Source organism: Pan troglodytes, chromosome 16, assembly GCF_028858775.2.
Source record: "Pan troglodytes isolate AG18354 chromosome 16, NHGRI_mPanTro3-v2.0_pri, whole genome shotgun sequence".
Taxonomy (NCBI): domain Eukaryota; kingdom Metazoa; phylum Chordata; class Mammalia; order Primates; family Hominidae; genus Pan; species Pan troglodytes.
Window position 1 is genome coordinate 43,459,122 of NC_072414.2, and position 16,094 is coordinate 43,475,215.

The 16,094-nt window shown below is 36.1% G+C and overlaps 1 protein-coding gene across 16 annotated transcripts in view; it reads right to left on the reverse strand.

Annotated features, from left to right (window-relative positions):
- The window catches only part of DMXL2 (Dmx like 2), a 174,322-nt gene that overhangs the window by 25,619 nt on the left and 132,609 nt on the right, over window positions 1-16,094 (reverse strand). For 13 of the 16 annotated variants that reach the window (XR_010151669.1, XR_010151668.1, XR_010151667.1 and 10 more), the window contains 8 exons: window positions 15,087-15,184; window positions 14,493-14,658; window positions 12,608-12,872; window positions 7,086-8,167; window positions 6,492-6,683; window positions 4,812-4,888; window positions 3,132-3,262; window positions 887-1,135 (listed from right to left, as the gene is read on the reverse strand). Coding sequence is in view for 7 of the 16 variants with exons in the window: in XM_054667536.2 (XP_054523511.1) it covers window positions 887-1,135; window positions 3,132-3,262; window positions 4,812-4,888; window positions 6,492-6,683; window positions 7,086-8,167; window positions 12,608-12,872; window positions 14,493-14,658; window positions 15,087-15,184 (2,260 nt within the window). In the remaining 9 variants the exon portion in view is untranslated. The remainder of the gene's footprint in view (window positions 1-886; window positions 1,136-3,131; window positions 3,263-4,811; window positions 4,889-6,491; window positions 6,684-7,085; window positions 8,168-12,607; window positions 12,873-14,492; window positions 14,659-15,086; window positions 15,185-16,094) is intronic. The other 3 variants (XR_010151664.1, XM_009429128.5, XM_009429127.5) reach the window with 1 other exon arrangement.

The following is a 16,094-nucleotide window of genomic DNA, read 5'->3' on the forward strand; positions in this document are numbered from 1 at the left end:
CAGCAAGAAAGAGATTCAGATATCCACATTTGATGGGAATGGAAGCAGTGGGAGTTGATAAGATCATCTCCCTTACAATGACTTACACAGGAACCTATTTATTTAACTCAATCACAGACAATGAAGACAGAGGTTAGTGTCAGTAAACTTGTGTGCCACTGATTTCTCATCTGTAATATGTCCATTTCTAAGGATGAATTAAGATGATTTCTATATATCAGCATCAAGATAGAAATCTTTCCTGCGGCATCAGTCTATACCTCACCATATCATACCATTTTCAAAAGTGGGATGAAAAATATATTCTGGCCATGAGGGAAGAAGAAACACACAAGGAAAATGGAATAATACTATCACATTTTAGACTAAAGGAACATATTTTGGAGAATAAAAAAATAGAATTTAAAAACTGTGTGTATGATTGGAATGGCTATCTTGCACATGACCATACATTTAATCTGAAGCCAACTGCTGGTATGCGCTAAAGATTTTGAACACTTACTTAAATTTTCTTCTTTCTGTAATTAAGAACTATCCGTTTTGTTTTTGCTTTTTTTTTTCATTTTATTTTCTTAGGAACTACTCTTTTTGTATGACTTTGTTCCTTAACATTTTTTCTGTATTTACCTTTACCTTTCCTCTATTTTTAATCTTCTTCAAACATGTCCTGCTTTATCAACCTCAAAAATGTTATTTCTATAAAAATAAAAGTAACAAACTATATGTTTATTATATCATGGGTTTAATTATTTGCTGTCATAACAAGAGTGATTATACTTTAAGCATCGCTTATTTTCAAAGTGAAATTTCTTGAAACATTAAAAAAAATTTTAACATTCAAAATGATTAACATTTACATACATTACTGGTATCAAACGTATCTTACCTGAAATATTTTCTGATTGTCTTCGAGGTTTCACAACAAGTTTTACACCGCCTCCAAAAACAGCAGCCCACATTCGATTATTTAATGGGTGGGCTGCAAGCCGAAATAATTCACTGGAGGAATTTGTGGCAAGAGCATGTATCAATAAACTTAAGTAAACAGCAACAACAGCTTCACATAGCAAAATGTTCAGTTTTGGCTGGTCTTCATCTTGGGCTGAACTCAAGAGATTAATAAGTGAGCTCACACCTATAAGGGTATATAAAATCATAAGACGTATGTCAGGATGAAGCACCAGAAGGAAAAAACATCCAAATTTGCAACTTATCCAAAATTATGCATTTATATTTTACAAAATATTTCCATAATTTGAGCAACAAAATAAACAATGATAGGAATGGATTATAGCCTATAGAATAAAATCATCCATTTGTCTACACTGATATAATAAATGAGTAGATAAACAAAAGGTAAGAAGGGGAAGCTCTTCCTTAAAGTACAATTTCAGCTAATACATAAAATGAGTGATAGTGTTAGAAAATCACCATCTAGTAACCCCACAGTAATACCTGATTCAGGCAAAAATCATCACTAGATGCTAAAATTAGCAAGTGAAAGTATAATATTTTACACAGTCTCAAACTAACTCTTCACAAGATACTGATTAATTACAAAGGAAAAAAAAGTAACTTTACAATGGAGAAACTTGGCAGAAACCACCTTACCAAGTGATCAAAGTTAACAGCAGCTGGGGCCAAATGACATCATATGCCTCTTGATATCTCCTACTGAGAAAGACACATCTTTTTTGTGGTATCCCTGCCAAAAAATACGTAACCTGAATCCAACATTAAGGAAAAAATCAGGGCTGGGCACGGTGGCTCACACCTGTAATCCCAGCACTTTGGGAGGCCGAGGCAGGTGGATCACCTGAGGTCAGGAGTTCGAGACCAGCCTGACCAATATGGTGAAACCCTGTCTTTACTAAAAATACAAAATAATTAGCCGGTCATGGTGTTATGCGTCTATAGTCCCAGCTACTCAGGAGGCTGAGACAGGAGAATTGCTTGAACCCAGGAGGCGGAAGTTGCAGTGAGCCGAGATTGCGCCACTGCACTCCAGCCTGGGCGACAGAGCAAGACTCTGTCTCAAAAAATAAAATAAAATAAATAAACATAAAGAAAGATAGAAAAAAAAATCAGAAATGCCCAAATTGAGGGACACTTAAAAAAACAACTGGCTGGTACTCTTCAAAAGTGTCAAAGTTGTGAAAGAGAAAGAAGGAAGACTTTACTCAATATAAGAGGAGACTAATGAGACATGACAACTAAATGTTACATATGGGCCCCCAAAAGCACATTAGTGGGACAACTGGCAAAATTCAAAAAAGGTCTGTAGATTAGAGAACATAAATGTTAAATTGGATAATTATGTGAGAATGTCTGTTTATAGGAAACACACATTGAAATGTTTAGATGGAAAGGGATATCTGGTCTGCAACTTACTCTGAAATTTTTCAAAAAAAATACACTTAGATACACAAACAGCAAGTGAGTGAGAGAGAAGAAATGAATGACAAAGCAAGCATGGTAAAATGTTAACATTTGGGGAATCTGGGTGAAATTTAGTATTATGTTTGCAATTTTTTGCAAGTCTGAAATTATTTTGAAATAAGAGGTTAAAATGAAAACAATGTGTTTCTACAAGGCAATGGTTAAAGTAATCTGAAATATACACTTAGGATATTGAAGAGAGTAGAGAAGTTTTGAAACAACTGATGTAGAGAATGAGAAAGAGAGCCAACAAGAAAAAAAGGACTGTCAGACAGCATGATATATGTACCACAGAATAGTCACTCCTACCCCAAGACATACATTTACACGCCCGAGAACAACTAACTGTATTTTCTCTGGTATGTCTGTGAAAATATGTCTGTGATTTTCTAAGACTCTAATTTAAAATTTCTAAGAAAGATAATGTGCTCCATCCTTATGAAGGATGTTAAGACATTGCTTTTTTATGTTGGTTAACATAGCTGGTTTTATGAAGCCTTAACTTCCTGAGTCTTCAGACAATATTGCAGTACTTAATAGTTCCTAATCCATAGCAGAAAAACATCATCAAAAAACAAAGAAAGAAAGGAACCACTCACTAAATCCAGCAACAAGCAGGAAACTGGTCAGTAGGCTTTTAAGAAGAAATTGCCAACTAGAAGATTTTTTTTTTTAATCATTTAAATTCTCACCAGGCCATTGAGCAGGAGATGAATTTGGTGTTGCGTGTTCTTCAATGCTTTCTGTCCTTAGTCTTCTACGATCACTTAAAAGAAGTCCCTGATAAGCCATTCCTGTAAACTGATTTCCTTCTGTTTGACTGCTAAAACAAATAGGTTCAGTTATTTATCATCCTGAGAGGTAATAAAAAATTGCACTTTATGTACATCATCTATTTTAGACACCTATTTTAAGAAACAAAAATTCTTAAAATGCATTCACTGTTCTAATAAAAATTTATTTTAGAAAATTACTGAAATTAGTTACAAATGCTTACTGTTTTTTTTAAACAAAATAACAAATTTTATTATGTTGGGCAGATGACACTTATTCCTTTAGAATTTTTTCCAGATGCCACTTTAATACTTTAAAATCTTTTCTATTTGCAGTAATTTTTATTTTGTGTTTTTACAAAGTCTGAGGTAAGGAGACTACTGCTGGTACTAGGATACAGTAGGCAGAAAGTTTCAGGGACTAGTAGGTTGCAATTCTTTTCTCTGCAAAGTTGTGCAAGTTTAACCCTAAATTAAAGTTATGAACTAAAACCCAGAGAATCACATTTTAGAAATACCTAAACCTAAAACCAAATGTCCCTAAATATTATTTAATAATATTTACTTCCCTCTCTGTAATGGCTATCTTTGTGAAGCTGGGGAAAATATAAAAGCGGAAAGTCAAGCTGAGTCTAGTAAATCATAGCCGACCAACTGGAAAATATATATTTAAAAACAACGTATTTGCATTTTCATTTGGTGCCATTTTAATGGTGACTGACATCAAACAAGTTATCTTTGATCATTTAGATGACAACAGTCAACTAAATCAACTTTTTTCCTTATTTACATTTCTAATCTTTGGAGTTATTTAGACACAGCCTAATTAGGTTACAATCAGAGTACAGGCCATTTTGATAGATAATTCTTTACTTGATACCAAATGTTCCCACAAAAGGCTGCTACCATTACAAGAAAGAAAGCTAGAAATATATTTAATATCAATTTAATGTGAATCTACTATTATAAACTTTTCATTTATTAACATAATTCATTTAAATCTAGGTTATCTTTCCAAGTGATTCAATTTCTTGCTACTTACATTGCTCTAGTCATTAAAATGCAAAGTACACACTAATGAAGGCAATTATACATTTAGAAAAATTCAATCCATTTCTTCTAATTGATATCACTTCCAAAGACTTTTACATCATATGTAAATGGGTAGGTAAAAGTAATTTAAATAATTCCATTTTAGGAATGTACTTTTTCATTTTTCAAAAGTATTTTTTATTTCAATGGATAATTAGTTAAATAGCTGCTAATCTAATGCAAAAAGAAATTGTTTCTAAGGAAAAACAATTAGAAAATTTCATATTATAAGTTATTATGGACAGTAAACTCTTCTTTCTTAAAAACAAAAAGGATGGTAATGATGGTAATTTACATTTACTATTTGTTACTTTCTATATTTCTCTGTGACTACTAGGTGACAACTAAACAAATAATTATTTTATTTCTGATTCTCTCGCATCTATTAAAATATCATGGCTGTCATATTCAGGGATTTTTCAGTCCCTAGGAAATAGAAACTTAATATAACTCTGGAACAGTTTAATGTTTTTGCTGTATTAATACTATTTTGGGTGTTTTTTTTACCTGTAGCTATGACTGTCACATAATGCTTGGTAAATTGATGCAGAAAGTGATGCTGCTAGTGAATGAAGTGTGTGCACCTAAAACCAAAACAGTCACAATTACATTTTGTACTAACATTTCTACACAACAGTAATATTTCAAAAATTAGAAAACATCCAGGAAACCTAGCAACATCATAAATAAGACTGAATCCTAGATGAGACTACTAACTCTGCTTTAAATCTTCTAAAGTAACTGTCACCCACCTTTATACACATGCCACAATAAAGCTGATTGTTTCAGACACATTTTAATCAAACATTTACTTACTGTGAGCCTGCCGTTTACCAGGCCCTGAGCAAAGTGCTAATGTTCATATTACGGGCATTTGTCCTACCCTAACAATTAGCTTAAATAGTAATATTCAAAAAAAAGCAGAAGAAAATAAGAATAGAATTTTCAGAGCTTTTATTTAAGCTTGCCTCACGAAATTCGCCTTGATGAAAATAAAGACTTAATCTTATCAATGAAAATGAAGTAAATCTTTTCAGTAAATGTGTCAATCACTGTGTGAAACAGCAAATTTTCCAGAAAGTAATTTACTTGGTACTCATGAATTGAGGACAGTCTTAGAATTTTACATTTAGAAAGTTTTAAATTTCTCCATATAATTAAAAAAAAAAAACCCACCACCCTGAAATGCTATACTGAATCAATATTTTCAGACTCACAAAATCTTTAAATTTGAAGGGACCTTAGAAACAGTTTCATACCTTATCCAGATTACTCTTTGAAAGCCTTATCCAAATTTCTAGGAACTAGAAATGTTTACTTTGAATTCATATGCTTTTTATGCCTTTTCTGCGTGTCCCTATTCACCTAACAAATGATTTAAATAATCTCTGCTAAAATACTAATACAGGTTAATTCATAATATGGATGAGAAGTCCCTAATTGGTTATGACCAGGCCTTTAGAAGAATGTGCTGCCAGAGATTAAATGTGCCTGTCAAACAAAACAAATAAAAAATAAGAAAACAGGGGACCTGAATTGTGCATCAGCCACTAGAACTGGAAAAAGCATAGCACAAATACACTTAGGCTGGGACAGTGAAAAGTCTGATCAGCTAGCTCCCCAGATCCTGCCAAGCTCCCTAGTGTTTCTTGGACTGTATCAGTTTTTAAGATCTTAGCACAGGGTATCAATATAGTTCGCAGTAGTAACTGCCAAAACTCTGATTGCCTCTAACTATTGCCTCCAATAAACACAACCACCAAGGAAACAGTAATAAGGACACTCTCTCTGGGACCATTTGTGACCAATCATGGTTCCCTCCCAGATACTCCCCAACTTGTATTTTCATAGTATCTTGGCATGTAAACAAATAGTCATATTTCCAACTTAATGGTTCATTTAAGGGGAATGGAGGATCTAAAGGAATATTAAGTAGCAAGAATACTGTCAAGAAAATTAGTTTTATTGCCAAAAGTATTTGTCTGTCTTAAAGGAAGACAATAACTTCTCCAGAAGTAAGAACACTTACTTTTAAATTACATTCATTGGACTAATACTCTTGAACTGATCATGAGTGAGAAAGGTAGCACTTTAAAATATTTCCCCTAAGTTCGAATTAAAAGACAGGTATAACATATTTACCTTCTCAGGGTGTATAATATCAAATGATCATAAACTTTACATTACCTTCACATCTTCAATACTGGGATGAGGTGGTGTTTTCATCTGAACAATAGTATAAAGTATATCATGGATGTGATTATTTAAGTACAATACAGGATTAGCTATGACTGTTTTTGTTGACGCAATACTTGCTGAAAGCAGAGGTAGGGTGGTAGGCAGTGGTAGTGGAGACTGGAGCTGCTTTACTGTAGTTTCCTGTGGGTGATAGTGAATTATTTTTTTCAAAGTAGTTTAAAAAATTTTATCAGTTCTCTGATAGAAATACTGGTGATAAACATTGTGTAAAGGGAATATGTTTGCTCACTCATTCTACACAAATTTATTGAGCACCCAGTATGTACCAGGTACTATGCTAGATGTAGATGGTATAAAGATAAATATGACACAAGAATACTCTCAAGCTGTTAAGCCTACTCCTTATTATCAAAACTTCAGTCTAAGACACATAGAGTATAAATATCTGCCTCCTATAAAGAGAGGAGCTGAACATATTTAGATTAACTAGTAAAAAGTAGTAAAAGAGCTTTATAGCTATAACTGGAAGAGCTACTGAAATTACTGAAATAACCAAGATTGAAAAAAAAGTGATATTCACACCTGTTGTGATTCTTGTAGCAAAAATTTGAGTTCCATCCTTACTGAAGCCAAACCACCACCTTGGGCCCCATGAAGGCTACAGTAGCTGAGAAATACTCTCAGGAGATCTTGGTTTTTCTGCAACCATGACTTTCGTCTTTCTGCATGCTCTCGTTTGGCCTGCAATCTTCTTCTTTCTATTTGATGGCGCTCATAGGAACCAATATCTGGTTTGTCTACCATTTCTTCCTGATCCAGTAGATCACTCTCTACTTTGGAATATGTCTTACTGGAATACTCTTTAATAACTGATTCATGATTACATATCTCATGCAAGGCAGCAATTTCCTTTTCAAGCCAGTTATAGAGTTGAAATCTGAGTTTTCCTCCATCTACTTCGTAACCTGTAGCCAATGTTCTTAATTCAGTCATAAGGATCTTTAAACAAGCTCTGAATTTTAGTTGTTCAGCAATCACATCAACTTCAGTATCACCTTCAGGATCATCCTCTTCCTGAGGTGTTAATAACATGTTAGGGTCTGAGGCCTTCTGATCTGATTGTTTATCTTTTTCCCTGGCATCTGTACTTTTCATCACTAAACCAACAGCATCGTCTTCCTCTTCATCTAAGGCACTGTCATGATCTTCACCCCAATCAAGATTAAGAGGTTCCTCATCAACTTTTACTATTGGCTGACTCCAGTCATACTGTGATGAAGTTACATTTGACCATTCAATGCCAGAACTTCCATTGCCATCACTCAGAGCTTTTGAATGTGAAGGTACATCATCCATCCTGTGAGAAATGAAGTCAGGCTGATCTTTTTTTGCAGATAAGGCAGATGTTTTGGTTACTTTTGGAATTTTGGAGAGTACCTCCAAGGCTAAAACAGGGCATCCAACTTTAAAATGAGCATTTGCAGTGGTAAAGAATAATTTTCTTTCTATGAGGTTAATTTTATCAACAAAGTTCTTCTCAGTTTTGAGACCTAAGGTTGCCAAAGTTCCTTCAGGGGAGGCAAGATTTCTTCGAATGAGCAAAGGATGAGTTCGAAGGTAGTTATAAAAACTAAATGCCACGGGGTTACAAGACTTGATGATAACTATAGAAATCAAACAGATAAAATCACAAAGCATTGTGTTAATACGTATTTACATTACAAAACAATAAAATACGTCAGCATTTCTTCAAAAAAACAACATGTAAATATTAACCTACGATAGGTTAAACTATGGCACATACAATCATTACAACTGTACAGCTGAAATAGAAAGAATTTCCCAATATGCTACGGAGTGATTCCCATCACTACAGAGTGATGTCCAGGATACACTAAGAAAAAGAAGATGCAGAAAGTACATGTAGTAAGCTACCTTTTATCTATCTAAGACAGTGAAGAGGAAATACAAATACACACTCATGCATATTGGCTTATCGTTTTTAAATGGAAGACAAACACAAAAAATTTTAATTGATTCCTTAAAAGGGGAGAGCAAAACAGGGAAAAAAAGAGCTAGATTTCTCTGAAAATACACTGGTTTTATATATTTTATTTTAACACCATGTCAACATTTTACATAATTTTAAAATAAAACCAAATCTAAACCACAATTCACAAAAGGCAAAATTAAACAAATCAGTCTATCAAGTTGGTAGCATAATCACACAGAGATGAACTCTAAAAAGTGAGTTAAAAACAAGTAATTTGACTGTACATCCTTAGCAGAATGTACCATAAAACAAAAAAAATTCTGCAAAAAAGCTTAAATTATGTTCAGAATCATGTTATTATAAAAATATCTGTATTATTATTCTGAAACTTATATGCACATAGATAGCAAATAACTATGTTCATGCCATGAGAATCCAAACATTTAATTATAAGACACAAACTTGACATCTAAGAAGAAAGAACCCTATAATCTATATGTGCATGAGAAATAGCAGGGTAAACTCCTAAATTCTAAGGAAAAAAAATTTCCTAATTCCATTCATTGCAATAGTCTAGAAATTATGACAAGATTAGTACCAATGAGGATCCTGGTGCCCAAACTATAGTTTCTAAATATTATTCCCACTAAAAGGAAGCAGAATGCTTTGGAGGAATGGTCATTTCCAGGTCTGGGGCAGGAAATGTACCAGATGACCCTTAAACATTTTGTAGTACCAGAAAGCAAGAAAACTATCAAGAAATAATGCCAGAAGAATTCAGAAACCTGAAGAAGTTCCCATTTGTGAAAGAACAATCTGAGCATCCATAAAAATAAACTAAGAGAATGATGCCAGCAAGATGGCTGCTAGACACACCTGGCATTCATCCTCCGAAAAGAAAGGACCAAGGCAATGAATAAACAGCTAAGATTTGACTGGAGTGTCAAAGGGAGAGCACTAGAGTGCAGCAGGGGAGTGGAGATGCACCTGTGGTGACTGCAAGTCTAGGAGAGCAGTGTGGAGGTACCCAGCCTCTGCAGCCCTATCTCCCCCACCCAGACTGGATCTGCCCACAGTCAGGAAGAACTTCTCATTGCAGAGGGGAAAAGGTAAACAGAAGATCCCCATCAGCCCTCATGGCCACCACAAACATCTACAGTCCTTACAACAGAAGAATCCCATAGTACTTGCAAGCCCTGTGTCCAGTTTGGAGAGATGTCAGAAGTTCACGCAACGGCACTGACCCAGATTAGGAGCATAAGGTGTGTGCCCTCCACCTACCGCCAGTGAGCCAAGCTGCTGCAGCACAAGCACTATCTTGAGACCAGTCACCTCTGGCATGCGCACTGCTCTGGGGGCCAGGAGTCACTGTACCTCTCCAACACTGGGGACCCGTCTTCATTCCAAGCCCACATGGGTAGCTGAATGCTACAATCCCAGCTATGCAGAGCCTAGGACCACGACTGGCTATGACTTTGGTCCTGCATGGCAGGGAAATCAACCCCTACCATCACGCTTTTGGTCAGAGAAACAATCTGGCAGTCTTGCCCAGGGTGAACCTGCCCTTGAGCCAGCCAAACCACTACATACATACCCTCCCCCAAATGGGAGAGGTCTCCAAGCCTACGAGCAGCTGATATGCCCCCAGGCCAGCAAAGCAGCTACATGCCCACACTCAGGACCTCAGAAACAGCCTGCAGTGCCCCTGCTCCCTGCACTCAGAGTTCTGGCCTGCCAAAGGCCCTGCGCCTGCAATCAAAGCCTGAGAAATAGTCCTTCGGGCCGCCCCTGGCAGCACACCACCAGGCCAGCCAAGCAGCCAAGAGCCCACTTCCACGGCCCTGTGGGCTATCCCCTGGTGGACACATCCCAGCCTGGTCAAACAGCCCTGCAGGCTACCCCCAGTGTGCACACCCCTTAGCCAGCTGAACAGCCTTGCACCAGTCTCAGACCTGAGAAATAGCCCCATGAGCCCCTAACAGAAATGCCCCCATGCCAGCTGAGCAGCCTTATGCCCACACCTCAGGCCTGAGGAGCAGCCTCACTGCCACCCCAGCTAACATAGTACCAGACCAGCTGAGCAGCCCTGCACCTGCATCACAGGTATACAAATAACCCATGGGCAACACCCTGCAGAAACACCCCCAGGCCAGCTGAGCAGCCATGCAATCGTGTCATGGGCCAGAGAAATAGCCTTATCCCCGCCCCTAACAGACAAAACCCCAGGCCAGCTGAGTAGCCGTGAGGCCACATATGAGCCCTGTGGGCTGCTTCTGGCAGGCACACCTCCAGGCTGGCCAAGTGACCATGTACCCACACTCCTGGCCAGAGTAACAGACCTGTGGCCCCAATCCCAGCCAACCAGACCCTAAGCTGGCTGACCCACTGTGTGCACATATGCACCCCAACCTGAAAAACTGCCCAGTGAGCCCACCCTGGCAAAGCTACATGGCTATCACCGCAAACTCTTTCAGCCTAGGCAACTGAGAGGATTGCAAATGCCACTAATGTGGATTACACGTGAAGAAGCTACATGGAGACTACACTATTGTATCCATCTAACCAATGCACTCCACCAAACCAACACCTCAGGACCTATTCATAGTAACAAGTCTTTCCCTATGAAACCTACTCCATAAAATTAGAAGAGGCAACTTTTCCTGCCAGATACATAGAAATCAATGTACAAACACACCAACCATGAGAAAGCAAAGAAATATGACACCAAAGGAAAAGAATGGAAAGGAAAATACTAATTCTCCAGTAACAGACCCCAGTCATAAGGAAACATGAAATGCCAGAAAAATAATTCTTAAGGAAATCATAGTCTTAAGGAAACTCATTCAGATACAAAAGAATACAGATATACAACTAAATGAAATCAGGAAAAGAATACATGATGTGAATTTGAAATTCACCAAGGAGACAGATATCATACAAAAGAACCAAACAGAAATACTAGAGCTAAAAAATTCAATGAATGAAATAAAAAATATAATCAAGAGCTTCAACAACAGACTAGATCGAGCAGAAGAAAGAATTTCTGAACTTGAAAACAGGTCTTTTGAAATAACTCAGGCAAACCAAAAAAAAAGGAAGAAGGAGGAACAGAAAAAAAGAATGAAGAAAGCCTACAGGATTTATGGGACACTATTAAGTAAACAAATATTCATATTATGGGCATTCCAGAAGAAGAAGAAAAGGGAAAAGGTGAGGAAAACATATTTAATAAAGTAACAGCCCAAAATTCCCAAGTCTTGGGAAAGAGATAGGCATCTAGGTCCAGGGTGTTCAAATAATCCCAAATAGATTCAACCTAAAAAGATCCTAAAAAGCACACGGTCAAGTTGTCAAAAGTCAAAGACAAGGATCTCCTCATTTTTATTCCCAAAAGGTAGCCAGTGACCAATGACCAGTATTTCATTTCTTATGATTTGTTTCAGGAAACAACCAAAGGAAATGGAGGAGGCAGACATAACATGTGTGCACATTCAGGTGCATGTTTGTACAACATACATATGCCAAATGCAACAAGAACCACACTGCTGTCCATCTTACTTTTTTCACTTAAAAATACAGCACATATTAACATATGTATCTACCTCAATTTTTAATGACACACTGTTTCTATATGTGGATATATTAAAATGTATTTAACTATTCTATTGACAAAAACTTAAAATGTTCCATTCCTTTCAAATTATTGAAAACAACACTGATAAATATCCTTTAAGTGCTTGTAATATCTAAATTATTTAGGATAACAAGGAAAAAAGAATATTTACCACAGAGGCATAAAGTTTTTCCAGGCCCATGTGACAAACCAATATGTGTAACAGCCAAAATTTCCATTTAAAAAAAATGGCTATATGATTATGTAAAAAGAGCTACAGAATGTGGCAAACATTTTGTATGCTTGTTAAATATATACGTAATTAGAATAGGATGGTAATCCTATCTAATCCTTTAGACACACAAGAAATTTTAATAATAAATTCTGAAAGTTGAAAAGCAAATCTGGTAATGATTTTTCTTAATCTAAGTGAACATTAGTTCAGAAAGTGTCTCTTCCTTTAAAAAAGAAAAAAAAGAAATCCACAAAATGTCCTACCTTGATGTTCATCATCCTCCTTTGGTGTTTGTTCCAGTAACGTGTCCAAGGCTCGGGTGTAATCTTTCATTACCCAATAGGCAAGACTACGCAGGAAAGGATCAGGATGTAATCTTTTGCAACTGAATCCTGAGCCATCCTTTTGGCAACCCAAAATCTTCTGATTTAGGATGGATATATAAGTGGATGAAGTCTCAAATTCAGATTCATATAAACGGGCAATAACCATGGCTAGCTGAATATCTTCCATTTTTTCAAGACATACCTGCAAATTTAAATATTAATACTTATCTTACTTAATGATAATTATTTAGAGAGATGAAATATCCCATCAATACCCTGAAATTATCTACCATTTATATCCTAATGGTGGGCGAAGGGACAGTGAAGGGTAGTTAAATGATTGATAGGAGATTAAAGAATAGCAAAAAGAGTAACAGGTTGGAACCCAGTAGCTTCCAAACTAGACAAATCATTTATAAAATAAGCATGAAACAAAGTATATTAATATCATGTCAGACTTAAGATCAACTTAAATAACATTCATTTTTAAATTAAATACTATATATGACACTAGAATTTATATACCACTTCCTCTTAATTTCCAAATATATTTCTGCATAATCATAATTATTACTATCTGCCTCGTATTTAAATAGTAAATAAATTATGAAATACAGCCATATGTTCTATTCATAGTCTCTGGGAGCCTGTATTCTAATGCAACTACCAGTTCTGAGCATTTGAGGTCATTTAGGCAATATGAGCATCTCTCAGTCAACACTTCTCTTTGCTTGAATAACTTCTAAGCTAAACTTCCAATTTTAAAATCTTAAGTATTTGTTATTTAAAAAAAGAAACTCATATGCCTGGGATAATTGTAAAAAAAAAAACCCAACTAATTCTAAATTAAAAATACTAAAGTACTTTCACTTAATTGAATATTTCCTGTTTTTCTATCATATATTATTTCCAATTGTATTTGTCCTTTACCTGTTCATATTGTTCATGATAGTAATCTAAGAGGAAGATATCAGAAGTAAACAGAAACATTTGTAATTACTCTCATAATCAGCTGCTAGGATTACATATCAAAAAGTGGGAAGTTTTACCTCCTCACATCGTTTTCTAATATAATATTCTAATATTATAAACTATTATAAAACAGTACAAACTGGAGTTTCAGTTCCTTATTTATGAATTTCATTTAAAAAAAAACAGCTTAATGTATCTGCCTTTCTGCACAGAATAAGGAGGTTGTGACCTATGTACTTTAAACAGTTCAGAATCACAAGATGGTCTGGAAGAAGACATTCATGAACTATTTTTCAGCATTTTTTTCATACATTTTACACATAGTCTTGAAATGCAATGTGCCATATATGAAATTTTTCTTTTTTTCTTTTTGAGATGGAGTCTCACTCTGTCGCCCAGGCTGGAGTGTAGTGGCGCAATCTCACCTCACTGCAACCTCCGCCTCTCGGGTTCAAGTGATTCTCTTGCCTCAGCCTCCCGAGTAGCTGGGACTATAGGTACGTGCCACCACACCTGGCTAATTTTTGTATTTTTAGTAGACATAGAGTTTTGCCATGTTGGCCAGGCTGGTCTTGAACTCCTGACCTCAGGTGATCTACCCTCCCTGGCCTCCCAAAGAGCTGGGATTACAGGCGTGAGCCACCATGCCCAGCCTGAAATTTTTCATTTGTTTCTCCCTTGAATTTATTCATATTTTCCTTTACCACAGTGCCACTATTTTAAGTACAGCAACCTCTGTAGTTATTCTGTGTCCTAACAAACATATGACCAAAAGTTACAATCTCCTCTACAACCTTCTTAGGTTTTCAATCTTTTACAAGTATTATATAGTGCGTTTTCTTATTTATACCTCTATGGCATCTTTCAATGAACCAGCTAGCAAGAAAAAAGCAGCTGATTGTTCAAAGCGTTGTTTTCCAAGTAAGGAAAAAGCATTTTTCAAAGCAGCTTTTCGCCATCTATCTTCATTAAAGTTGTGGCTGAAAAATGTTGTCATTTTTTCATCATGCTGTGACCTGGGAACCGAGCATAAACATAAAGTGGTTAAACCAAATTTAAAAGGTTCTACAGAATGTATAATAATATAAAATAAAAACCTCAAACAGAAATCTAAAAGAAGAACAATAACTTCAAGGACAGGCATTTGTTATCAAGCATCTCTTCACTTCTTCTAAGAAGGAAGGTCAATAATGCCTTATGTATACATAACTAGGAAACAGCATTTTTTACTTTGCAAAGTGCTTTTATCAACTTTTAAAACATCCCACCCTTTAGATTAAGCTGAAAAGATATTTTACCCATTTTTTTCAGCTAAAGGAACCAAGTCGCATAGAAGTGGATTTGATGAAGCTCATATACCTAATTATTTTCAAAAGCATTAGGTTTCTTACTCACAGCACAATCTTCATTCTCTTGAATCACGTTAAGTGTCAAGGCAACTTACCTAAACAGACCCCACACTACTGCTTTCTTCTTCATTGAAAGGTAGAATAGTGCAGCATCTAAGGCATCATTGTTCCTTTGAAAAGAAGCTTTGGCAACCTAAATGAAAAATAAAATATTAAATTCACAATTTGACATAAGAGTTACAATCAATTAATCAACAATAATGTTCCCCTGCTACTTCCATGGCTGATAGAAACTGTGGAGACAGAAAAAGTTGGTTCTGTTTCACAATCTCCAGTAGGTTGTAATATTAATACATGCTCCTAGAGATAACCATTTGCAAGCCAGTAATTATGGTAAAAATCCTAATTACAGCCAGCACTTACTGACTATTTACCACGTACTGGGCACGAGTCTATGCACCTTTTGTTATCTTATTGCGTCACTACAAACCAAGAGGTACTATCATTATTCCCATTTAATAGATGAAGTGACTGAGACAGAAAGGTTAAGTGAATTGCCTACAGTCACACAGTAAGGGTTAGAAAAGGGAATAGAAACCACGTAGAACTGAAACTAACATAGAAAGCAATAAAGAAGGCAGAATATTCAATAGATGTGAGCTTTTTCTTGAAAATTCAACATGTTATATTGTATGCAATCATACTGTCTTAAACATAAGAGCATATAGGCCATACCTTATTTTTCCAAGATGCTGAGATATAGCCTCTGCAAATCATTAAGTTGAAAGGCATAATGACAAAACAACAGTGGATGTTTTATTAATTAGCTCACATTGATGGCAAAGCAGGAAGCTATAATACTAAGGTATGGGAGAAAGGGAAAAGACATCTAAAATTACATCATGAAAATGCTTTACTCTCGGGCCGGACGCAGTGGTTCATGCCTGTAATCCCAGCATTTTGGGAGGCCAAGACAGGCAGATCACTTGAGGTCAGGAGTTCGAGGGCAGTCTGGCCAACATGGTGAAACCCCGTCTCTACTAATAATACAAAAATTAGCCAGGCATGGTGGCGCACGCCTGTAGTCCCAGCTACTTGGAGGC